General features: G+C 35.9%; 1 protein-coding gene across 3 annotated transcripts; it reads right to left on the bottom strand.

Moving 5' to 3' along the window:
- Positions 1 to 4,271: 4,271 nt before the first annotated feature.
- Positions 4,272 to 25,418, bottom strand: LOC133725005 (ABC transporter C family member 13). Of its 3 annotated transcripts, XM_062151999.1 has the most exons (36): positions 25,205 to 25,418; positions 25,021 to 25,061; positions 24,839 to 24,926; positions 24,556 to 24,711; positions 24,298 to 24,429; positions 23,775 to 23,875; positions 23,073 to 23,136; positions 21,980 to 22,228; positions 21,283 to 21,352; positions 21,098 to 21,158; positions 19,939 to 20,026; positions 18,485 to 18,603; positions 17,344 to 17,441; positions 16,862 to 16,928; positions 15,934 to 16,051; positions 15,693 to 15,809; positions 15,170 to 15,250; positions 14,791 to 15,045; positions 14,010 to 14,111; positions 13,855 to 13,922; positions 13,143 to 13,274; positions 12,881 to 13,028; positions 11,922 to 12,211; positions 11,556 to 11,712; positions 10,494 to 10,669; positions 10,308 to 10,419; positions 10,133 to 10,186; positions 8,596 to 8,718; positions 7,674 to 7,772; positions 7,131 to 7,223; positions 6,873 to 6,983; positions 6,628 to 6,789; positions 6,317 to 6,504; positions 5,985 to 6,174; positions 5,211 to 5,378; positions 4,272 to 4,803 (listed from the first exon to the last, which is right to left on the bottom strand). In XM_062151999.1, the coding sequence occupies exons 1-36, from the start codon at positions 25,244 to 25,246 to the stop codon at positions 4,723 to 4,725; spliced, it is 4,401 nt and encodes a 1,466-aa protein (XP_062007983.1). In that variant the 5' UTR covers positions 25,247 to 25,418; the 3' UTR covers positions 4,272 to 4,722. The 3 variants fall into 3 exon arrangements, with proteins under 3 accessions (XP_062007983.1, XP_062007984.1, XP_062007985.1); XM_062152000.1 differs by lacking the exons at positions 24,298 to 24,429; positions 24,556 to 24,711; positions 24,839 to 24,926; positions 25,021 to 25,061; positions 25,205 to 25,418 and having other exon boundaries at positions 21,980 to 22,190; positions 23,775 to 23,849; XM_062152001.1 differs by lacking the exons at positions 21,098 to 21,158; positions 21,283 to 21,352; positions 21,980 to 22,228; ... (5 more) ...; positions 25,021 to 25,061; positions 25,205 to 25,418 and adding an exon at positions 20,672 to 20,872.
- Between the last annotated feature and the right edge of the window lie 4 nt (positions 25,419 to 25,422).

The raw sequence follows: 25,422 nt of genomic DNA, 5'->3' as shown, positions 1-25,422 counted from the left end.
GATCAGACGTTCCATATCAGAAATAGACACCATAAAGAGGATTCTCCCTTGATTGAGGCGCATTGGCGCAATATGCATAGTCCCTAGGACTGGTGGTGTTGGAAAGTGGTGCCCATGGCCAAAGTTGGCACCATGGTTTCCAACCCTATTTCCCTCAAAATCACGCCTCCTACGGTCGTGAGATTGTCGCCTTGAGCGATTACCTTCTTGAGCATTTCGATCGTATGGATCATGGCGACTTTCTCTAGCCATAGGACGATGCTCTTGATAGCTATCTTGAAGCCTATCAAATCTTCTTTTCACAAGTTCATTGCCATGTCTTTCAGTAGTGGCAGCTTCAATAAGCTGTTGAAAACTTGTGATCCGTCTTGCATTTACATGAGTCCGGAATAAGTCAGAGGACCTCATAGCACAGACCGGGAAGGTATTGAGGGTTTTCTCAATCAACTGGTCTTCTGTGATCATCTTTCCACAGAGACGCATCATTACTCTGATGCGGAGGGCTTCCGAATAAAATAGCATGACCGTGTCAAATTCAGAGAAGCGAAGATCTTTCCATTCTGCTTCTGTATTCGGAAGTATGGAGTCACGAACATTGCCATATCGTTCGCGAAGCGCATGCCAAAGCTTTATGGCGCTATCTTCATTTATGAACTCAAACTGTAGGTCATTATCCATGTGACGTTTCATGAAGGCAAGTGCCTTGGAATTATCTTTCTCAGCTTGAGGGTCTGGAGCTGTTTCTATAGGAAAAAGCTCTTGGATAGTATGCAATAAATCACGGGCAATAAGGTGGATCTCGACATCAATGACCCAAATTAAGTACCTTTTGCCTGCATAATCCAATGGAACAAAATCGAGTTTGTTCATGTTTGACATCCTGAAAGATGAAACAAGAACAAGTTAGTTTCGGAGTCAATGCTTCCACGAAAACTAATATAAATAAGATTTCCGAGCTATGCTACCAAGAAATCGATTTCCAAGAATAATTGGATTAGACCGAAACAATGATGTTTGAATGGTCAAAATAGATGCTCACGAACGCTCTTAGTCCGTAGCATACGAACGCTCTTAGTTCGTTAAATCGATGCTTACGGACGCTCTTAGTCCGAAGTCTTACGAACGCTCTTAGTTCGTTAATTGCTTGAATCCTCACGATTCCGCTTTTCAAGAATCGAAGCCACGTTATAAGAAAGGTGGGATGTAGAAGAAGGGAGGTTTTCAAGTCCCCGAGAAAAGAAGAAATATTTGAATTATAGGAACTTCAAAACTTACTCTTGAATACTTACTTGTATTTGGATCACGCGCGTGTCGATGCAGGCGTGATGGAGCGAAGCAATCCGAGTAGAGGCGTGCAGCGAATGTTTATAAGGTCAACCTTGTTGAAATTCGGAGCAAATTCTCTTCTGAACAGTTTTCACTTTGATTGTTGTACTGGTCTCAAAATAACTCCGATAAGGCTGAAATTCGGAGGTCAGATGGAAGAGACAGAGATGAACAACTTTGATGAAGAAAAGATTTTGATCCGAGGTTCCGAACTAGATGTTTCGGAGCCTGCAAACAGACGGACGTGCACAGGAAAGGGGAAAGGTGCAGTCGGTGTGCGTTGGTGCTGCAGGGGCAGTAGGGATGCGTGCGCAGGGGCGCGTAGGTGCTGCAGGGACAGCAGATGTGCGGCAGAGCTGTAGGAGCAGCAGTGCAGCGACGCGGGGCTGCAGACGCACGAGCGCGTAGGCGGGCAGCACGGAGCGCAGGGGCGCGTAGCGCTGGGCGCGCAGGTAGGCAGAATAGTTGGTTTCGGTTTTTGTGGCTAGAGTCGTGCTGATAACGTGTTTAAGTATATTGGTATTGAGAGAGATAGATGAGAGAAGTGTATATTATTATTGAGAATAGGAGCCCTATATATAAGGATTACAAAGTACTAGTTCTAATGTTACAAGGAATACCAATCCGTGTAGGATTGGGAAATCTAGAACATTCTCTCCTATTGCTACTCCTAGTTTGATAAGGCACACTAAATCGATATTCCTTCAACAAGTAACAACTTTTTTACTAGTCCCATTAGTATGAATCGTTATGTGTAATTTCGTTAATCAATGATGAGTTAACACTATTTTTGAAAAATAAAATAAAAAATATCTTAAATTTGGTCAAAATGTGTGCTTAACATTTTGCATATAGTACATTTATTACATATTTACAAAATTTCTGGGTGGATTCCTCAATCGACAACTTGATCATTTGAGACGTCATTATTTTTCTTTCAGCTGTATTAGGACCGAATTCAACCCTAATTACATAACTAGATAATTCCAAATAAAAAAATTACCACTTTGTTGCAAGATGGAAACTCGATCAAGACACTTAGAAGGACAGCACATTAACAGCACAAGGGATATTAGTTCTCTACTTCTCTTACAGAGTAAAGGCGACGTCCCTTACAGAGAGAATAGTTCCTATCATTAGCTTACTGAGTCGGAATAAAGACATCCTTAGATTTTTTTTTTTTTTTTTTTTTAAGTAAGCAAACTTTAAATATAATATAGATTCTCTAATATTATGTTATATGACAATCAGCTGTCAGTAAGCCTAGATTCTGTTGTTGCTTTGGCCAGTGGCTTGCTGCGTTTTGTAAACTCTATATGGTCCTCAATTATTACCAACTGCATGCAAAACAAGAACATCTCTCACTCTCTTTCTGCTAAGTTTTTTTGTTTAGTACTGTGTGGTTGCCTATATCATCCATAGACTTCTCTTACTAAGGTACCCGACTTTCAAAGAATAACTCCAACGTTGCGATCTTTATACAATATATTAAAAGATGGTGTAGCTAAAGCAAAGGTGGTGAGAGCTAAATTTTAGTTGCATTCTGATTTGGAATTGGTCGTGGTGCTAGTCACATGGCCACTGTATAGTATCATTTTGTTCTTATGCGGTTTGTAGTATCATATTTTTCACATAGATGACCATCGAGATATCAATAAATACGTCTTTTATACCACTAGAAATGTCATTCTTAAGAGAACTTTATCATTCTTCTAGGCTGCGTTGTAATCTAACTAGAAAAGTGTTACATCCGTTTCCTCAACTTGTCTTTCCAACTATCTAGCTACTTGTCTTTCCAGCGTCGCCTTGATCGAGAGGATTTGATGCGGGTGTTGGGGGGTGATGGATTTGGGGCTGCCCTTCTATCGCCTGGAGGTATCATTTTTCTGATTCGTTCTCAACGGTGTTGGGAATATTTGCATATTCGTGACTTGGTGTTTGTGGGAGGTTGAATCATGGAGGGGCATATTGCCAGGCTGCTCAACCACCGGCAGCGGCGACTGAGGCAGCTGCTCTGCCGCAAGAGGTGAGGGTAGTGGCACCAACTACCTCTGCTTCGGTTGTACGGAGGGTAGTGTTAGGTGGAGAGGGGGACAGCGTGGGCGGTTTCAATGTATGAGGCAGAACTAGGGGTTTGGTTTTGGGAGGTGTGGAGGGTCGGGAGGATTGGTTCTCAACTGTTGCACAGGTACTTGCGGCGGCGGCCATCACTACCGGCTCCAGAGTCTCAGTGTGTCTGGAGATTCAGATCTGCTAAACCCTCCATCCCTCCAGGTTTTGCTGTCCCTCCAGGTAAGCGACAAGGCACTGATTTTCATGACTCGCCCCTGAAGAGGGGGGTAGGACTTTTGATTCAAAGGACCCTGGGGGGGGGGGGGGGTGTTATCTGGTTTGGATAACAAACTGACAAGGGAGATTGGTCCTCCGATTTTTACATTGATCCGGGCAAACTGACAAGGGAGATTGGTCCTCCGATTTTTACATTGATCCGGGCTGGCTCAACGGCCAGAAAAGGAAGAGAGAACCGACTGATTGGTGGTGCTTTGAGGGCCAACGTGTCTTCAAGCTCCAAAATGAAATCGCATGCTTCTTCCATGGGGAAGAAATCATCCCCTATGGGAAATGAATGGTGCCTACGGAGAAGGATCCTAATTTGGCTCATGTTGGGAGTCACTCATCCCCTAAGGGCAAAAAATCAACAAATAAGGTGGTGAGTGCAGCTCTGAGGCAAGCTTCACTAGATCGACTGGATGAGGAGACTGTATTTTGATGTAGTTACAGTGATAACACCATTAGATTTGAGAGTTCTGATTTTATTTTTACTGTACTCATATTTTTCTAAGTATTTCTAAGTGAACAGGCATACTAAGTGTAGAATTATGTGTGGAAAACTTATATTTATGAGCCACTTCATGGCAGGTTCCTTTGTAATGTTACCAACTTGATAATAAAGTTAGGGGAGTGAAATTCAGACTCCCCATTTTACAATTCACACTCCATGTTTTTTTTTAGTACATTAACATCACATTTTTACAATCCACACTATAAAAAGACAAAACTTAAGATACTAAAAAATGAAACATGGAGTGCGGATTGTAAAATGAGGAGTGAATTTCATTTCCCTAAAGTCATCATTTTTACTAAAATAAAAAAGGGTTACAGCTAGTTTTGTACCTTCAGCTTCAGAAGCAGTTAACAAGAAGTCACTTACAGATTCATTCATCAGATGATGCTAATCTTCATAGTAACTTAGCTATATTTAACAGTGACAATTGATTGATTCCTAACTCACGTTGAGGATTAAGAAGGTACTAACTTACAATAATATAGCTTCTATTGTAGGTCAAACCAGCTGATTGCAAGAACTCAGCAATGAGAACAGCAGTACTTGGGTAATCACATTGTAGATGCTTTAGCAAAACTGGAAAATCTGGAGAACTCATTTTGTAGGAGAGCCTGCGGATTTCCTTGTTCAACCTACAGAGGGGGCAACAAGAAGGTATAAGGATTTTTCAAGGACATTTTCCAGTAAATTTAAAGGACTTGGAAGTTGGAACAAGATACTCCGAGTCATCACATAGCAAAATTTATATTTTCTCAATTGGAGTATTACAGGATTTGTTTCATATTTATATTTTCTCAATTGGAGTATTACAGGATTTGTTTCATTAAATGGTTGCCCTCAACTATAAAGTCAGGAAGTGTTCATCACTGGGGACGTAATCAAAGTATCAAACACATGCCACATGAATTATCATTGAACTTTTTAATAGATGTCTTCACTTTTCTTTCAAACAGTTTTATTTTCTTCATGTAAATAATTGATAGAAAATAACGGCAAAGATACAAGTACACAAGGGTACTGAAAAGTCCGTATGACTTACCAGGATACCATGGTCGAGGATCAGGACATTATCCATATTCAAAACGGTGGAAATACGATGAGCAATTGTGATAACTGTCATGCCACTGCATTCACTAGATATGGTTTTTTGTAAGGTAGATGCTGTTTGAGTGTCCACATTAGCGGTGCATTCATCCAGACAAAGGACCTGAAAATTTAGTGTTAGTCTTCCTCTTTAAATAAAATAAAATATCCCTCCCCAAAAGTAACCATGCAACAGAACTGATCCCGCATAACCACATCTCCACTTAGATATTTCTATTGCAAGGCCAAACTGTATATTTAAGTCATAATTTGTGGATTGATTAAAAATTTAGAAAAGCATTCTCCATTTTGATTCTCAGAATAACAGTATAGACATGTAAATTTGAATCAAGTGCACTTTAAGAAATTTTAGTTTGCTCAAGAAGAAGATTGAAAAGAAGGGATGAGGTCAATATCTCTGAAATCTAGAAGTTCATTCAAACGAAGCACTTTAACCAGATTGAATAGGTTGGAAACACAACTAGGAGGTACCACTGATTCATGTTAAATGGATCCTTGGTAATACAAAAGCCTGATTTATCTGTACAGAGTGCAATAATGAAGGTGCTGCTTAGAAACAACAAAAATTCGTGTAAAATTGAATAATTAAGAAACTTAGAGAAGTGATTTGATATATACATTGCAATTCACATTATGGTTATTTTGTTGTGCTCTTCTTCGGGCATTATTGCACTCTCTCCGTTACTGTAGAAAAAGTTGAACACTTTACCTTTGAAGATTTGAGAAGTGCACGTGCAAGGCAAAGAAGCTGCCGTTGCCCTACAGAAAATGACATCCTAGATTCGCTTAGGTGAATATCTAAACCTCCTGCTGCTTCTACTTCCTCCTTGACATGGCACCTCTCCAAAGCCTTCCAAATTTTATAGTCATCACTCAGCCTGAATGGATCCAGATTGTCCCTACAAATTAGGATGAAATAAGTCTATGTAACCAAACAAAATGTATTACAGGTCATAAGCTTTTAGCTAATAGAAATTATACAACCCAGAATACAATATCAAATGAAAATAAATAACCAAAAGTACTTAACACTACAAGTACCTTAATGATCCTTCAAATAAAAATGGAGTCTGAGGAACAACAGAGAAATGCCCACGAAGATCCCTGATAGGAGCATTAGCTATGTTTATATCATCCACAAGAATACATCCTGTGCATATTGGTGTGAGGCGGAAAAGGGCATTCAAAACACTAGATTTTCCAGCTCCTGTCCTTCCAACAATACCAACCTGATTAATAATCAAGGAAAAGTTAGTAGACCAACAAATAAACTTTAACGTTTAACATCCAAACACCTAATCATTGAAATAAAATGGACAAAATTAATTCAGTATCATGCTATCTGCTCTTACCTGCATCCCTCCGTCAATAGTAAAACTAATATCACAAAGTGCAGCTGGAAAAGATGGCTTGTATCTCAAGGTAACGTTTTGGAATTCAATCCGTCCTTGAAATGGCCAATTGCAGTTTAAAGATTGAAGTCCATCAACTTCTTCTTGAGGAACCTCCATATACTGTTAAGTGTTAACTATAAAATCAGTCATAACTCATAAGTAATTAGTAGGAACATATGTTAGACGAAGGTCCATCTTTGTACCTCAAGAGCTCTTTCAATGGAAACCATTTCCTTCTCTGTTTCAGTGAAACTTGTCAAAAAGCTTCCCAGTAAATTTACAACCGGAGCTGCATAAGATAGAGCCAAACCAACCTATAAAAGAACGCATATCTATCAATTCTCTTTTCAATTAGGATACGAGGGAAATGGTTAAAGGATTTCAGCTTTGCCTGTCTCCCCTCCTCTCTCTTTTTAGTAGCAAGCTTTGTGTCAAATATATGAAGTTTAAAAAAAGCTTACCAGCCCTGGGGTACTGAAACCGATTGGTAATCCACCATGAGATCCAAGAACAGCCATAATAGCAACAAATGAGATGATAAATGCTGCTAACAACTGAAAGAAGCTCACATGTTAGTTAAGAAATGTTATGATAAACTCTATTTTGGCTATCACTATTCCCAAATTTTGAAGCTCTTAGGATGTGGCCAAAAATTATTTTAAGTCTGAAGCTCCCCCTAAAATGTAGGTATCCTGCTACTAGAGCCGACCATAGGGTTCAACGCATTTTGCAATTCCAGGGATTAGCGATTTCTGTGGTTTTACTGCTGTTTTAACAGGTTATATTCATTATATTTCTCATAAAGTTAAGAGACTATACATACCACTCCTTTTAAGCAAACAAATCTTAAGCATTAAAACCAACCATACGCTCTTAGAAACAATTATCAATTGCAACTAAACTTGTACCCAATTTGCTTTAGATAATAGGAATAAAGCTTCATACTGTAAATGTATAATACTTTTGAATTTAGCAAAGTACTTATTAGATAAACACAGCTATACCTGAAGACGTAGGGAAAGCCACAAACTTGCATTTAACTCTGTGTAGGAAGTCTGTTGATACAATTTCACCTGGTCAGTGAATCTGGCCAAAAAGAAGTCCTGTCCACAACCAGAAGATTGGTTGGAATATATCTTTTAACTACACTATAATTACAAGAAAAGTTAATGAACCACCAGATCCCAGATGCTTAAGCTGTTAGGAAATGGGTCAAAAATGTATATCAAGCTATTATCCTCCTACAACCCCACCTTGCAACTTGCAAATCAACAAAAAGTAGAAAGGAGTAAGGATTGGAAGTTTCTAACTCATTTTAAAGTGTCATACAGAAAACCCTACCACCAGAACTTTTATACCATGTTACAGAACCCCTAGACCTCAAAAGCTCAAGCTGTTAGCAAGTCATCATTATTCATCATGGTCAAAAAATAAAAGTAACAAAAAAGGCCATCTTGGTAGTTTGCAAGAAACACTGTCCACTAAAAACAATAAGAAAAAATAAAAGATGAGGAGTTATCCTCAACCTTGTTATACTAAAGGACTAGAATAACTTACATCATTCTAGTGATACTTTGAAATGAATACATGAAGTGAGAACACAATAATACTTAAATAGGCGCAAAACTCGTGCACTTGACACTACTTCCACTAGGGCCATTACGAGCTCTCTCAACATTTTCTATAGATCATTCCTCAAATCTTCTTTATTCCCAGGCTCGTTGCCTGGAACTACTCACGAGTCATGAAAGTGGTAAGCTATGTTTCCTAAACAAAATCAAGTTTAGGGTGGTGGTAGTGCACCTTTGTGTGTGCATGGGTACCCATGAGTTTTTCTATTTTTTCCCTTTGAAGCAATTGTACAATCTAATGCAAGACATCAGTGGATGAACAATGTTAGTTGTTACGTGTCAGTCCATGATCTACCTCAGACTTGAATGCCCGTATAGTTGATGATCCGTCAAGTGTCTCCGTGAAGGATGTATATATGGGAGACCGAGACACACTGTCCAGCCTTCGCAATTCTCGAGATGTTGACCTGTAGAAGAACTGCAGAATTTTTTTGGTTACAACAAGTGTAGTGTTTCATTGACTAGACAGCTTAACATTAAAAAGATTTCTCACACATTGATAAGATCTTAAGGATCAGACATGCAATCTATCACATTTGTAGGTCTAATCAGATTCAAAAGTGCGCAATTTGAAATTTAACTGCCAAATTTGTGCTCTAACGGTCTAACCATGTGAAATCTTGTTGGTTTACCAACTTCCAAATGGATAAGTTAATGCATGCAAGTCAAAATTGCCTAATAGTTTAACATGAACAATCAACGTCTGTAAAATAATTCTGTAATAGATTGCTTGATATTTTAATATGAACAATCAACATCAAAGAGTTTTAGTACAAAATGAGATGTTCCCAGAAATTGGAATCTTGGAACTAATTCTTTGTTTTATTTCCATTCAATCAGAATCAAAGGTTCAAATTCTTGGTTAAATAGTTCTGCAAAAACTTCAGATTAAAATTTCTGCTCCTTAACTATTACGCAGTTGCCTAGAATGTTAAAGATTCATTATTCTTTACTTAAAAATACTGAATGATTTGGGAATATCAAGGGTCAATAGTTAGTTTACGAATTAACTATAAACAGAAGCCTGTGAATATGTTGCAAGTCAGTAATTAAGTTTTAAATTACTATCTTTTTTCCCAAAGTTAATTTATGTCCCCCTATCAGAGTCCGCTGATTCTTCTCCGATGCAAGGAACTTTTCCAGAATCGTTCAAAAACTCGAGGTTCCAATTCTAATGGCATTTGGATAATTAATAGTCCTCATCTTACTGTGAAGGATCACTCTATTTCCTCTGATACCACTTGAAAGTTCTGTTATAGTGACACACTCCACCAAGAGTGATGATACTGTTTTCTATTAACATCAAGTATATATTTTTGAGATGCTGAAGAAACAGATTAGGCTCCGGTTGATTTGTTTCAGGCAAAAAAAAAGAAAAGAAGAAAAATTAATATATATATATATATATATATATATATATATATAATTAATACCTATACTAACAGGGTGAATGTTGAACATTACTTTGTTTGGGTGTGGCTGGAAAATGATATAAAAAATCCGAAATATTTTGCTTCTTGTATTTGGAGAATAGGTAAAGATTACAAGTAAATTTCATATCATAATGAACTAGGAAACCACTTTCCACCATCTTCCCTCATCATTTGGTTGAAAATTGAAGTTTTTTATATCAATATTTTACATTGCCCCCATGACCTAGAACAATGCATTTACCTATTTCACAAGGCAAACTATGTCTTATAAAATCTTTCCAGGTGTTGGCCTGAAGTTTCATATTTTAATTAAATGTTCAAAGGGTTCTCATGGTTTGAAAAATTTATATCTGCACCCTGGCTATGTCAATGAAATAAAATAAAAGACATGAAGAATACCTGAAGTTTGGTGTAGATATACCAAAACGGCAATAGCAAAAGCAAGAAGAAGACCTGTAGATTAGCATAAACCCTTTAGAGCAGCATTTAAATCAGGATAATGGAAAAAATTTCAGAATTCTGAAGAAAAGATTTAGAGAAAAATAATTATGATCTTCAAAACTCTACACTATACCTGAACATATGACAAAACTATTGCAATTCCCAGAAGACCAACGAAATTGGCTAGGAGAATGTTGAGAATGAAGGGAAGAGAATCATCAATTGTGTATAGATCTGAAGATAGCCTACAAAATAAAAAGAATAAGTAGAATATTGAAGTATAGTTAATAAATGAAGAACAGCGGAAAGGAATTCTAACCTGTTTAGTATCCTTCCACCTGGTGTCTGATCAAAGAATTGAACAGGTGCATTGATAAGCCTTTTCAGCAGTGTATCATGCACCTTAACTGCAGCTTGTAAGCCACCATATGCAAATGAGAAGGCCCTCACTAATGTAAGAACTGAATTTGCAGTACAAAAGATGCACAGTATAACCTGTATAACTCAAAAAATTCAGAAGAAAAGATAAAAGCATCTAACTATCATATTCAGGTTCCCACATTTTTCTTTCAAATAAATGCATTATCTGTTATCCAGATTGTAGCTGTATAAAAGGTAAGTTCAGCACTTAAATTTTCAACCAAAAACGGTAAAATTAGTTACACAGCAAAATACGACCTTAGTTGAACAGGATTTGTTCTATAGGATCGTACCTCTGTGTCCTTGACAGAATTATAATGTAAATCACTATCAAACAAAAAAAAAAAAAAAAAATCATTGCTGATATTTTTTATTATTGTATAAAGACGATAGGAAGAGAACCATGGAGAATTAGGGTTGAAAGAATATTTGCATCCTACTTTGTTTAGGGGGTTTTCATGTTTCCTACTTTTCTATTGTAATTACGTTTTTAACTTTTGATAGTGTCAACCAAAAAGGAAACTATACTACTAGAAGACAGCTCTAATTACATTATAAAACAATTTTTTTTTTGGAATCCTAATAATAATTTAGTGGAACAATGACAAATTTGGAATTGATTGTTGGATTTTTTTCCGTTTAACATTAATTGCAAAAACTGTAACTACAGGGACCCAAGTAGAAAATGGCCAAAATCACAAGGAAAAAACTAGAGGAGAGACAGTATGACTAAGTGCCAGGTTATATTACAAATTAATTCTTTCTCATGACCATCTGCTGATTCAAAATCTCTTAATTTAATAAAACTGTCTCTTGTAAAAGCCTGTTAATTTATCTTTTGAAGTCTTATACTATTTGAAAAAGCGAATAGGATCTCTGGAAAAAAACTTTTAATCCATCTGTCTCAAGGAAAAAACGATAAATCATGCCATAATAATAGAAAACAGGGGTAGCCATTTACCAGATAAAAGGATGTAGAGTATCCTTTCTGACTATTTCCTGTTGTATCAACCCAATATGACAGCCACAGATCATTTCCATTACGAGAAGCTTGCATTAGGATTGCTGATAGAAATATTACAACAGAAATGAACCAACCAGTAAACGTAGCATAATTCCTGCAAGAAGATAATGCAAACATGAATTTGGAAAACCCAAATTATATTCACAGCCACAACAAACTTTTCCTTTTTGTAATATCTGACATGCAGGAATGTTACCCATAAACTTTCCTAAAAAAGTAAAATGACTAACGAATCATTAAAAGAAACTAATAGATGGTAAAAATATTGATGTTAGAGTGTTAATTTGCAAATCTTTTACTTACTTGTAGACAGAAAGTTCTACTTTTCCCTCTTTCCGCGCCTCAACTTCAATAATATCTTGTCTTCCCTCTGCAGCAGGCACAATATCTTTCTCTAAGGGAAGGTTTTGTTGGTCTTTTGTGAGAGAATCTGCAGCTACATTGCACTCTTTTCCTTCATTCAGTAAGAATTTATCAAATTCATTCAGTGGAGAGAATGCTGAATATGAAGAAGCTGGCAAACAAGCAGAAGGTCCCACCCACTTTACATGTCCTTTTTCCATAACGACAATTGTATCAGCAGAAGATATTGCCTGTAAAATAAATAAGCACAATTTTTCACTTGCAAAAGTTCCAATTAATGGAAGCACAGAACAGATTCCCATGATTTGAAGATGCTACTTGCTAATATACTCAGCATTCAACTTCCTGAATAATACAGGAAAACTAAAACATGCTAGATACGAAAGGTCTGAATTTAGAAAATTGTCCTGCAGCAAATCAACAGAATATGAAATAAGAATGAATCCATTTGGGAAGCTGGAGCTTATATAAACGACAAATTGAAAAAAAAGAAAAATAGCCGAGTTATCAGACTATATTATATAATCGAAATTCTAGATTTCTCAGTATAGAATTCCAACACGATAAATAGTCTAAACTTGATAGTCAATATTCTCATAAAACTAAATTGGAATGATCTTTTATGGTTCTGATTTACTTTTGAAACTGCATTCCAAGTTAATGTGAGAAACTTTAAACACATTCAGAGAGATGTCGTCCTAGTGATGTTTCTATGTTCAATTTAAGTAAACTAAAATAAAATAAAATAAATAAATGAATAAATAATAATAACAACAACAAAATTAGTGCCAGCAATGCTGGCTAGTTTTCTTTCTGTTGCTTTCTTTCTGGGCTGATTGCCCCTTCTGAAACAAAAAATTAGAAGGGAACAAAAAAAATCAGAAAAGCATAGAGATAACCTGAACGTTATGTGTACAAAGCACACGAGTTTGCTTTTTCATTAGTGGACCCAAAATTGCATTGTATAAAATACAACGAGCAACTCTTGCATCAACTGCGCTGAGGACATCATCAAGAATAAACATATCGGAGCCATTATAAATAGCCCTGCAATTCCACAATGTACAAATTCAATGAGTCGTGAAAAGAACTTGGAAAGGACATTTGGGGCTTGGAACTGATTCCTAGCTAGACACATTCGGTACAGAGTGTTGGAGTAACCTTGCCAGAGCAATTCGAGCTCTCTGTCCACCTGACAAGTTGACTCCTTTTTCTCCAATATAAGCCATGTCACCTCCAACCATTATTGAAATATCAACATCTAAAGCACTTGCCTCTAAAGTATCCGTGTATCTATTGATAAAAAAGAAGGTTCACAGTTAGTAACTTGTATAAACATTCCCCTTGAAGACAAATATAAGATCATCTCTGCTTCACAGGAAAATGGAGAATCATGTTCCTAATTAGAAGAAAGTGAAGCCCGGCTTACCCTAGATTGTTGAGTCAAAGTTGTCCTGAGTAACCTATTTCCTAGCTCAGCTGTATGCAATGGAATTAATAATATCTCTAAAGTTTAACTTTAGATTCCCAACAATCCAGTTCTATGATAAGTCACTTCTCTATTTCAATTGTTGCAGTATTATTTAAATCTCCACATATGAGTAATGCTTTCAAATTATTGAAAGTTATTTTTAAGCAACAAAAAGCAAAGAACCCCCAATTTTTTATTGCCTTAGTCCCTAAAATTTCAGCAGCAGCCTGTTATTAATTCCAAACTATCAAAGACGAGCAGGATCCTAATTTGTGGATATGAACCGAAAATGTAAAATGAAAGGAAATTAAATATGACTAATGGAACATACAGTTAGAAATTGATTCATTTTTGGGGTAAAGGAGGGATATCAGCCAAGTTCATTATTTGAAAGAATCATACCTTTTGGGATCGTATTGCTTTCCAAACAGTATATTGTCACGGATTGTTCCAGACAGAATCCATGGGACCTACAATCTCAAAATGCAGAGGCAAGCATGAAATTATATCTCACAAGAATTGAGGTCCACAAACAGCACTAGGACTAGTCTACAAACCTGTGGTACATATGCTATAGATCCACAAGAATATACTGATCCATGGACAAGTTGCATTTCCCCCAATATGGAATTCAACAATGATGATTTACCTGAACCAACCTGAGAAATGGTAAATGCAATAGATGTCAAATTAAATCCTATATGCAGGAGGAAAAGTTCATATCAAATATTTTAATATTCAAGAAAAATTTCCAGTTATCTACGTACAAAATTGTGTTACTATTAACAAATTGTGTGAAAGAAATTTCTTGCTATGGCCAAAGCCTCAATTTGGTACAACTACAGAGGAGTCTATTGCCTAATTACTATACAAGTCCACCAGAGAACTGCACCATAGGGATAATAAGTCCAAACTATTATCATCAGTTAACACTTGACATATAAGATACCTAGACTTGGTCATCGTTCTTGTCTCTCAAGCACCAAATTGCATCTTCAAAACCTTTATGACATGAAGTATGACAACTTCACTCTAGTACTCTCAATTTTTAGGTTTTACATGGAGTCGGTGGGAGATATTTAATCTATTAGTAGAAACATACTGTTGATCTTGTCTTAATGTAGCATAAAAGATGGTGAAATCTAGCCTAGTCCCATAATGATGATGAAAAGAAACTCCTAGATGAGATAGTCCACAAGAATAGAAATGATCATGTCTGACTTATTATAGAAGACTTTTGTGAAACCAATAGTAAAACAAGTTATCAATCCATTGTTTAATGCAATTCCAACAAGGTATCAGATATGCAGTGATTTAAATTTATTCACTTATCCTGACCTCTCCAATTACTGCAATGAAGGAACCCTTTGGAATACCTAGAGTTACATGATTCAGCACCAAATTCAATTCCTTTTCGTCGCTGCTTGACCAGGAACAAGATGAATCATCAAACACAACAGCCATATCTTCAAAGGTAAATTCACACTGATCATTGGAGAAATATGGTGAAGACGCATCGGCTGTCTTTTCCAGCTTTGACTTGCGCTCAGAGCAAGACAGGAACCTGCTCAACCGTCTGACAGATATGACAGCCTGTTATAGAGTAAAGAGAAAGTATGATTTCAATACACAATTGCAAAAGTTATAAGAAATAGAAAATAATAATAGGAAAACAAATAAAACCTTCACTTCAAACTGAAGGAATAAGAAAACTTACATCAATTAACCCATTAATGACCCACGGAAATGAGTTTAGAGGAGATATCAAAGTATTAAACAGAGCAACACAAGTGAAGACCTGCAGTTGAAATTTTGCAGAAGATGAGCTTTTCCTCACATTTTTATTAGGCAGCATCCAGACAATAATAAAATATAAAAAGAGATAGAAACTCCGAGCTTCACACTGGAAGTGTTCTAGGAATCACTCCTTAGAGAGAAATTAGAATAACTCCTGCCTCAAACTAATGCACTATTGCACTTAGGAATCCTTAAAGACATAACCGACGACACTTAATCATTCAACATTATAAAAAAGAACAAAAAACAAAAAAAATCAAAATCAAAGGATAATAACCTAAAATTGCATTTGCGGTTTTGCATTTCTTACAGAAAGGCAAACTCTTAATTATATAGTGTTTAGTAATAAACTTTATAATTGGAACTTTGCTCGCACATCAAATGCATAGAAAAAAAAAACTTAGAAGATCTGAGTATGTATAAGCTAGCAGAACAGTGAGTACCGTTGCAGCATCAAGTTGATGCCCCATCAATGTGAAAAGTCCAAATGTACAAAGAGAAAAAAGAGTTGGTGTCGTGGCCCAAAAAAATACACACCAGGCATCCAAGTACTTCCGTGTCTGAAAAATGTAAGGAAATCAAACATTATTTCATGCAGCTAATTTCAAGAAATAAAAGAAAAAGAAGAATGTCTCATTAATTGGTATTCTCTTGGCTACTCCAAGAATTAGAGTAGAAACATACAGTTAAGTGCATAACTTCTGATAATCTTGTCTCCATCAACCAGCTAGAAAACAGGAGCTCCCAACCATACATTTTCAAAGTGCGGATATATGTCAAAAGTTCCCCCGTCCTTCTGATCCTGCCGAGGAGCCCAGATACTAACATTAGCCTAATATGTAGTTTTGGCTCATTGTCTAATAGCTTACACTTTCGGGGTCCAGTGAATGTCTGAGATTATAAGATACAACATTGGAACTAAAAGGATGGAAGTGAAAAATTATCCAATTACAGGGACAAAAAATATGCCATTATTTCTCCAAATAACACTAGAAATTTTGTAAACCTGAGACATTTTATTTAAGGTGAACAGAGGTATTTCATACAGATCTGGGAGCCTGTCAAAATAAATCCTATGTGAAAGAATATATGAATATTGTATTCAACTCAATAATAGCAATTTTTAGCATGCTTAACCACCATAACTATAAACTAAATGTCACTTAATTTCGTACTGGAGATTTCAAATTACAGTGATCATGGAATTCAGTAAGTGATTTGTGTTTGCCTAATAGGCTCAGATGCATAATTCTTCTTAACTTGGGGATTGGGAGCAACTTAGATTGGTGTCAGGGTTTGGGTTCTTGTTAGATGTTTACAATTCAATCATCCTGGTAACTATTGTAAGATTAATATTTCATTTCCATTTCAGGTGTGCCTCAAGACATGCATTTCCAAGCCCACGCATGAGGTGGGAGTGTTGGTAGCATTTTCCTTTTGTTGGTTTTGATATACATTGTTCACCTGCTTCCTATAAAATTAAATGCTGTGACAACTGTTACTGCATACTACAAATCTGATTTCTTTGAAGCAACCACTAAGTTCAGAGAAAGCTTATACTGTCACATAGATGAGAGAAAATAAAATTAAAATTAAAAAATAGTGCATGTACCTCTCATCCTTCTGCTTCATCATTTTCACTGTAGCTCTTGCAATCAATGTAGATATCCATTTATTCACTACCGGAGAAAAAATAAACAAAACAAAATAAAAGAAGAGTTCAATCAGAACAAAACTACATCTAGAGATCGACTCCAAAGTTAACATATTTCCAAGTAACAGTACATCCAAGCTCCATTCACAGGTATAAAGGACTAAAAAATCCACTGTGATGAGGATTACGAAACTAAATTAAAATCCTTCCAGCCATACAACAACTCTTACTGCAAGATATACCAACCAAACTATGTACATATTGACAGTAACTTTTAGGTCCGCACACTGCTTACTTTATAGAAAGTTAAATGGTCTTTTCATTACTGCATAAGAGTTTTGCATCATCTCAAATAATTTAATAACGTAAATGCTTAAATAAAACTAGAACTGTGGCCTGCTCATCCCAAACACCATGCAAGAATGAGATTCTGAATGTACCTGGTATTAATGCAATGGTAATTGCAAGCCCAGAAACAAATGCAAATTTGACTTGTGTATACAAAAGGAACAAAGCCAGCCCAATTTGTAAAGGCAAGCTGAAACATTCATTGAAATAGGGTGGTCAGTAAACCAAACATAGGAGATCAAGCCACTAATTCACAAACTTCTCACAAGGATACTGAGAACACAATGGCCTAGTGATTTCATCTAAAAAATAACAATTATAAGCCAAGTTATAAGAAAAAAAAATTTAAATTAATAATAATAATAATAATAACAACAACAACAATAACTTTAGTTAGTAGTTCAACCATATGATTTACAGAAATGAGCATCGTTATTAACCGAACAAAAACTACCACTGGTAAGCTACAATATTAATTTATAAAAACAGTAAAAAGAGAATCATATCAGGATCTAGACAACATTGACCTTTTTAGAATGGTGATTACAACCAATTGGTCCATTCTGCTTTTCTCAATAGCTAATAGAGTAATTACTACATAAATCTTTGACTAGACAGAAAAGAAAATAACACTTCAGCCATAGGTGATACTCTGATTGATATGGTAGATAGGTGTGGAACATCATTATTCATTGTAGCAGGTATGTTATATTTCAGTTGTCTAGTGTCCTTTTGTGTAGACACTTGTGTATGCTTTGTTATCGAAAACACACTGTAATTGTCACTTTATTTGTAAACCGGTACCAGGCCTATGAAAACTTGTGTTGCCACTTTCAAGCTCCTTTGCCATGGACCAACCCCAAATAAAATGTATAAACAGCCTACGTAATCACTTCCCTTGGCATGCTATAATACTCCATTTCACTAATCTCACTGACGGAAGTATCGGATGGAGAATGCTAAAATATATAAAAGGGGAAATGAAGGTAATATATTTGGATCCTCCGGTATGGGAATCTTCAACTTTATAATGCGAAGATCATTATAAAATAAAAATAAAGAAAAAATAAAAGAAGAAGAAGAAGAAGAACATCAAAATCAAAACTAAACAAGGAATGAATAAACATAATAAATGATACATTAGTTATACCTTTGAAGCCTAAGTGAAAACGAATGGACATACAGAAAGTAAAGGCATAAGATATGTGACAAATGCAATAAAAAAGCTCTTACCTCCACATATCATGGACACTGTTACTTAAGTTGACAATGCGATCAGAATCTATGGCCATGAATGTCTGAATTTCCCCCTCGGTAAACTTTGATCGCTCTGCTAGGTTGACACAGAGGCACTGGGAGACAAAATAAACTTCTTTATTTAAAGAGACACAGCTTTCATTGAAAACACAAAAAAAAAAGCATAGTACAACAAGGTGGACAAGGAGTCCACAAAAGAAAAGCTAAACAACCAGCCTAGACAAAGATACTAAACTGCGGCTGCTTTCCGATCTAACATAATAGATGACAAAGTAAAATTCTTAACACTCCCTGGAAACAGAAGCCGAAAGGCGACGTCCAGAACCTAACTCTCTCCCAAAACTCTTCACCACATTTTCTCATTTCTTTCCATCCAAACCACCCAGAGCATGCTAATACCCCACAACCCCAAAGGACTTTGGCCTTTTTTCCTCTGCCAAAAGCAGAAGGTTTCTTGCTTAACAGATCAATCCTCCCTACTGAACTTATCCAAACTAAACTTGAGATAAAGCAACGGGAGTAACGTATATAAAAGACCTAGATGGGTAGAAGACGGAAGAAAAAAAAAACCCACACATGCATGCACCTCATTTTTGGAAGCTCACCATATTTCCAACAACATTTCCAGTATACAGAGTTCAGATTAGAACATATTACTTAAGCATTATTACACAGATGATTTAACAGAAATATAAATCTTCAGCAAGTAGAAGAAGCGGAAGCTGGATAATGCAATGCATCATTATTTCAACCTGGAAGCATCAACTATCTCTAAAACACACAGATTTCAACTCTCCCGAGTCATGCAAACTACTATAAACATTTCTCATGAGAACTAAAAAAGAGAAAAGGTGGGTACAGTGTTTAGTTTACCAACTTTTGTATTGCCTTACAGATCACAAACAAATCCTACTGAATTTTTTTTTTGTCCGAAATCCTACTGATGATTTTTGAACAATGAAATATTTCCCTCAGTCCTACCGGTCCAGCTAATGTAATTGAATGACGAATGAGCAATGCCCTCATCATCATCTTGAAAAAGGTTCAGATAATAGGATCCTTTCAAATGATATGTTACCATAGCTTTCTCTTCAGACTATCAAGATCGCATAACACAACAATAGATTGATTTGGTTCACCAAATCACTTTCCAGGTGAATTGAGATTGCGTTCAAAAGAAATTTAAATGATGAGGAAGTGAGGGAATTATCTTGTTTTTTGGTATTGTAAAAATGAGTACCGAGTTTTTTTTTTTTTTTTTCTGTTGGCAACACTTGTCCCCTTTCTTATATCATGTTTTTTGTTCAATAAAAGTTGTTTATATTCCAAAAGAAAAACATAGCATTAATTGACTGTGCACAATTATTTTCTCTCGGTTATATAATTGCATGTCCAAAAAATTCAATGGAACGGACAGAGGAAAAACATACCTTCTGATATATAACTGTCATGATACTAGATCGTAGCTTTAACTTCAATTTTGAAAGATGAAAAGTATATTGTGTATCCAAAAACGATCTGAAAAATTGGGAGAAAAAAAAAAAGTATTCAACTTTACTGTCAGAAAAAGTTGTATCTACAAAGAAAAAAGGTCTTTTATATAGATGAACTGTAAGTATACATCTAGCAAAGTAAAAGACATCAAAAGCAGTCACTCTTCAGGAACAAGTTTAAGAACAAAGAACTAGGAGAATAGGGAGCATAGGACAAAGAACTAGGTTTAGTATAATCCTTTGTTGGTGACAATAACTAAATAGGCATTCAACAATAATTTACTTTGTGCAGGCTACGCCATAAAGTGAACTTACTAATAGGTCAATTGTGCCAATAACAACAACCTAAAGATTTAAACCTGCCTTCACCAAAGATGGGAGACTTAACAGATAAGGGAGGGCTCTTCAGGGTAACCTAAACAAGGGAGGTCTGCCCTCAAATGGTATCACATACGCTTAAATCAGCCTTCTTTTTACCCATGTTAAAAAGCGAAAAGTGGATGTACAGATTAAAGAGGTTGACAATTGTCTAGTTCTATAAGATTTAGCAGTTAATAATAAGACCACAAAGTGCCCTATGGATGTGATAACAATCATGAATCGATAAAGACTTATACATCATTAACCAAATACAAATAACTATATTCAAATCTAATGTAATTATTCATACAATTGCTCACTTTGTGCTGCATGAGAGAGATCCATTTTTGGCTAGACGATGGGCCTGATTGGCTCATGGATGCTATAGATAAAGATTACTCTGTGCCCTCTATTTCCTGGGGTTTAGGCACTATGTCCACTAGTACTCTGTTTAATCTACTGCTCATTTACGCGAGCTGGTCCAGCCTCCCTGCTGGACTGGGTTCCAGCCCTTGTTTCAACAAAATAAATAAATAAAAAAAAATTAAAAAAAACTATATCTGATGTCTTATCTTATAGGTATAGAGCACTCACACTAGCTGCAATATCAAAACGTAGATGTAGGGGGTGGGATAAGGATGGAAGAGGCAGGGAGAGGGAGAGGGGGAGACAAGAATAGGGAGACAATAAAAACTGCATTAACCATGTCATTAAAGTTCAAGAATCAGAGTATTACTTAAAGATAGATATGAGGCCCAAGGATACTGCAAGAACATAGCCATCCAAATTCTGCGAACCTGAAAGAAACACAACAGTGACAAATTCTGTGAACATAGAGTAGCATGTTTAACATTATAATTGTTTTTCATCCAAGATAAAGATGGTAAGTAAATACTGTAAATCCAACAACTTATGAAAAACCTTGTTGAAGGAAGCGAATTAGCTTATTGAGAAGCAACGGTCCAGCAAAACCAACAGAATCATTAAGTACCTGGAGACTGACAATTCAGAATATTATATTTTAAAAAGCTAATCTTTAATTTGCCTACTAATGAAAGTATGTAGGAAATTGAAGACAATAAGATATCAAGCTTAAAATTTCATTAACAATTAGATTCACTCCAAAACTTCTCTGTATTAGATAGCAGCCATTTGTATTCCAATAAATTGGTCTTTCTCTTGCTTGCAATCAACTAACTGTCCCTCTAACTGAAAAAAAAACTGTAGACCTTTACTCCCATCCTCAGGCCTCCCAGTAAGAAACAAAAGGAAGGCCAATACACACGTGCAGTGTCTAGTAATTCTTTCAAAATTTATAAAGCAGCGTCACTCAAACAACACTACAAAAAAAAAGAAATAAGTAGGAACCTATTTCTACAACTAACTACAAGCGAAGAACACAATTTTACAAAAAATAAAAAAATAAAGAATAATTTCTGAAAGTAAGACAGTTGGAAAAAACACTATTTACTTTTTCTGTAACATCATAAAGAAAAACTTATCATGAACTAAAAGCAGTGACAAATTTACCAGAATATGTACAAAACTATATACACTTCCACCAATTATGGTACTTGAAAGCAGATAGGGGTGAAACTCATTCACAGAAAAAGGGTACCTTTAACAAGCCCAGACGAACGTATGGCCATCCATATGCAGAACAGATTGCCCTAAACAGGGATGGATCAGGGCAACTACTCTGTTGGGATTTCCAACAGCTAAATAATGCATCATGACAGGAACAAGGGTCCATATCAGTGGGAAGTTGAAGCAAATCTTCAAATTCAAGCTGCTTTGTGACACCATGACTCATCACAGAAGTGATCGATCTGAATGTCATAAGATTGAAATAGCTCTGATTGTCGCCCTTTAAAAATCAATACAAGATGGTAAATATGAGCTTGCCACAAAAGAAGCCTAAAACAAATAGCACAGAGGGAGGCATCTCGCTCTCAACAATTTCAACTTAAACATCGAACAGCTACTGAAGTACATAACCAGCATCAAATTTTTGAGATTAATATTTCTTGATTGCATGGAAGTTATGAGCTGAATGTAATGTATATATTTTTTTTTTTATCATTTTTGGCTTAACACTTTGATCGAGTCACTGTACAAAAAGATGTTCCTAAACTTTTCTTGTCATCTTTCTATTTTAGTCTTCTTAATCTATAAGAGAAATGCTGAAGAAATCACTCTCTTGCACTACCATATTATATCTTATGCTCACTGATGATTGATATAGGTGATGCAAAATTTGTGGTAGATAATATGATCCTTGAAGTTAAGGTGTTGATTTGCTGTTTTCTATGCATTGACTCAGAATTTATCCTACAAAATGCTAAAGCAATGAAGTATGCATTCATCAAGTATAGCATTGTTATGGAATTTGTGCTTAAAGCATATCAGCATCTACCTTTATATTTATCCTAGTGTAAAGCAGAAACAGAAAACAGCATACAAAACCCAAGGAAAAAATCAAATCCTTAAACATACGGACTTAGTCAAAAATTATGGAATCCAAGGAAGAGCTTCAAGGAGAAAAAAAAAACAAAAGGAAATTATAGGGAATGGCAAGAAAATAAGTAATGATATTACCTGTATGACTGTATCTAATTATGAACTACCAAACAATGGAAAGAAGGTTACTCTAACACCACAATTGAAAGAACAGAGAATAATATCAAGTAATTTGGTGGCATATAACTTACAGAGTCCTTGAGAGAACCTTCCTCGAGGTCCATGTCAGCAGAAAGTAGTGAATCTTCCATTGAACTGCATTTAGTTGAAGGATATCAATTAAAGAATGCAATGATGAATATGTTATATTATACAAAAACTAAAGAATATCATATAAAAAAACATTTATGAAACCAACGATTGTATGACCAATCACATATCACATTTATTATTTTACCATCCAAAACTTGCATTTTATTAGGACCACTTTTAACAAACAAATTAAATAATTCAAATTTTGTAAGATGTTTATATAAATAGGATGCTATAATTATTCCGCAATAAGCTAAAAAAAAATAATAATAATAATAAAACATTGATGCAACCCAGAGTATGATCCTACAGGGTATCGTAATGTAAAAGTTGAAAATTTCGATTGGGATTCGAGAGCAAAGATGTTATGATCATGCCCAACTCATCAACTGCAATTACATTAATATATAGGTCATCCAGACAGTATCTTTGTGCAATGATACAGGCTATGCAGATGAGTTAATCCTGTATCTGGATGATAATTATATTATAAGTTCTCAATCAACCCCTACTCCATGAGGAGCTGAGAGGTATGAACAATATACAGTGGGAACTGTCGATCTATCCTATGTAACTATGATCATAAAGAAAGAGCTTTGGAGGAGGAAGAGGGGTGAGAGTACTAATTAAACAGCTCACACCTTCTGTTGGATGATGCCCTCTTCATTCTGATGATGTTAATTGATATACCAAAAATGACGTCCAATGAAACAGTACAAATCTCCTTAAGAGATAACAAGACCTGTCAGAAAAAATAGTTCATAAAATACAATTCTATATACAAAAATAATCAAATACCGTTCTAACCGCCCCCCCCCCGCCACGCGAGTTAAGAGCATATGCCACAGAGTATTAGCTATCACAGCCACTATTAATTTCTATTTGAAGTACTGAAATGCAGTTTCACAATTAAACATATGTAATATAAAGTCCAGTTAGACTCAACCACACGAATCAATTGCATCATAAGTGGTGAAAAGCTAACTGGTCAGGATAGATCTTATATTCAAAACTTACCGATTACAAAATGGAAAATTTTCGGACGACATCCTTTACACTTTATAGTTTATATAATATCTTCCTTTAAACTTACTGGCATTTTTACAACCCGCCCTGGACTGGAATTTAATCAGCTATAAGAAACTTCTACATAAAAAAATGTACCTTGAATGAGGGATATGTTCTGAACAAATGAAGTGTTGCCAAAAGCATTTTCACAAGCCACCAGAAACACAAGATGCGATTGCCAAAAATATGGCAAGCATTGAAACACCTTGAGAAGAGTATGACAACTGTCTGCATATTTAAAATAACCAATGAATCACACGAAAAATTCTATTACAAAAAATAATAACACAACACAATTTTAGAATGTAATTTCCAAAAACAAAAAAAAAAACTTATAACACAAAAAACCCTCACCCAGACAGCAAACTGGGAACATCTGAACAACCATTCATGTTTTGCGACAAAGACACCATCACGATCTTTCTTTAAAAGTAAAGCAATGTCGAAAAATGCTAAACAAGCTCCGACGGCAGGAAGCACGTGCAGGAAAAACCTCTCGGAAAAGTTCATCTGAGTAAATTTCATAAGGCCATCAGTACATTTAACAATCTTCTAAACAAACTGTGATGCAGAGTCAGAAATTTCTTCTATACAAAGAGAATATATATATATATATATATATGAACATAAAACCCACCCTCCAGGTTCTTGTGCCGGTCCTTGGAGTGATTCGGAGTACGAAAATCACAGCAAGAGTGACTACATTAGGACCAAAAGCTAACAGAGTAGGGATTGTTAAGGAGGAGCAGAGTCCGTAACATTATTTTGACTGTGTGAAACAGAAATTTACAGCAAAACAGAAGGAGTTGAAAAGGATATATGTTGCCGTAGCACTTGGAAAGTCCATTTCCGTCCCATATCTGAATCAGATGTCACCAAAAATTCACAATCAGGGATAAAGAAACCGAAGAATTTAGTAGCTTTCGAAGAATTTGAGTTCGGCGCTTTCGTTTGGAGATATGAAATGGATGAGAAGAGAACGAAATTGAAGAGAGGGGCTTACGGAGGGAGAATTAGGGCAGATCAGGTTCGTGAAAGCGTCCATTTCCTGCTGCTTCGGTTTGCAGAGAGAGAGAGAGAGTGAGGATTTGTTTCAAGGCGTAAAGCTGCGAAGTGCCATTTTCATGCACTTTCAACACAAAGTGATCAGAGCAAGTGTGGTGGTCTCACGTGGACGCGACTTCGGATTTCCAAGTCAATAGGAATTGGGAATGGGAATTG

The sequence above is a fragment of the Rosa rugosa genome, chromosome 1 (assembly GCF_958449725.1).
Source record: "Rosa rugosa chromosome 1, drRosRugo1.1, whole genome shotgun sequence".
Taxonomy (NCBI): domain Eukaryota; kingdom Viridiplantae; phylum Streptophyta; class Magnoliopsida; order Rosales; family Rosaceae; genus Rosa; species Rosa rugosa.
Note: the sequence above shows the minus strand (reverse complement) of the source record. Positions and strands in the feature narration are given on the sequence as shown.

Excerpts from the sequence above, each read along its gene's own strand:
- LOC133725005 (XM_062151999.1), bottom strand. The coding sequence starts at position 25,246 with ATGGACGCTTTCACGAACCTGATCTGCCCTAATTCTCCCTCC. Across the intron at positions 10,187-10,307 it reads TAGTTTTGTCATATGTTCAG|GTCTTCTTCTTGCTTTTGCT; the intron begins GTATAGTGTAGA and ends GCTAATCTACAG. Across the intron at positions 6,790-6,872 it reads CCATTGAAAGAGCTCTTGAG|TATATGGAGGTTCCTCAAGA; the intron begins GTACAAAGATGG and ends AACACTTAACAG.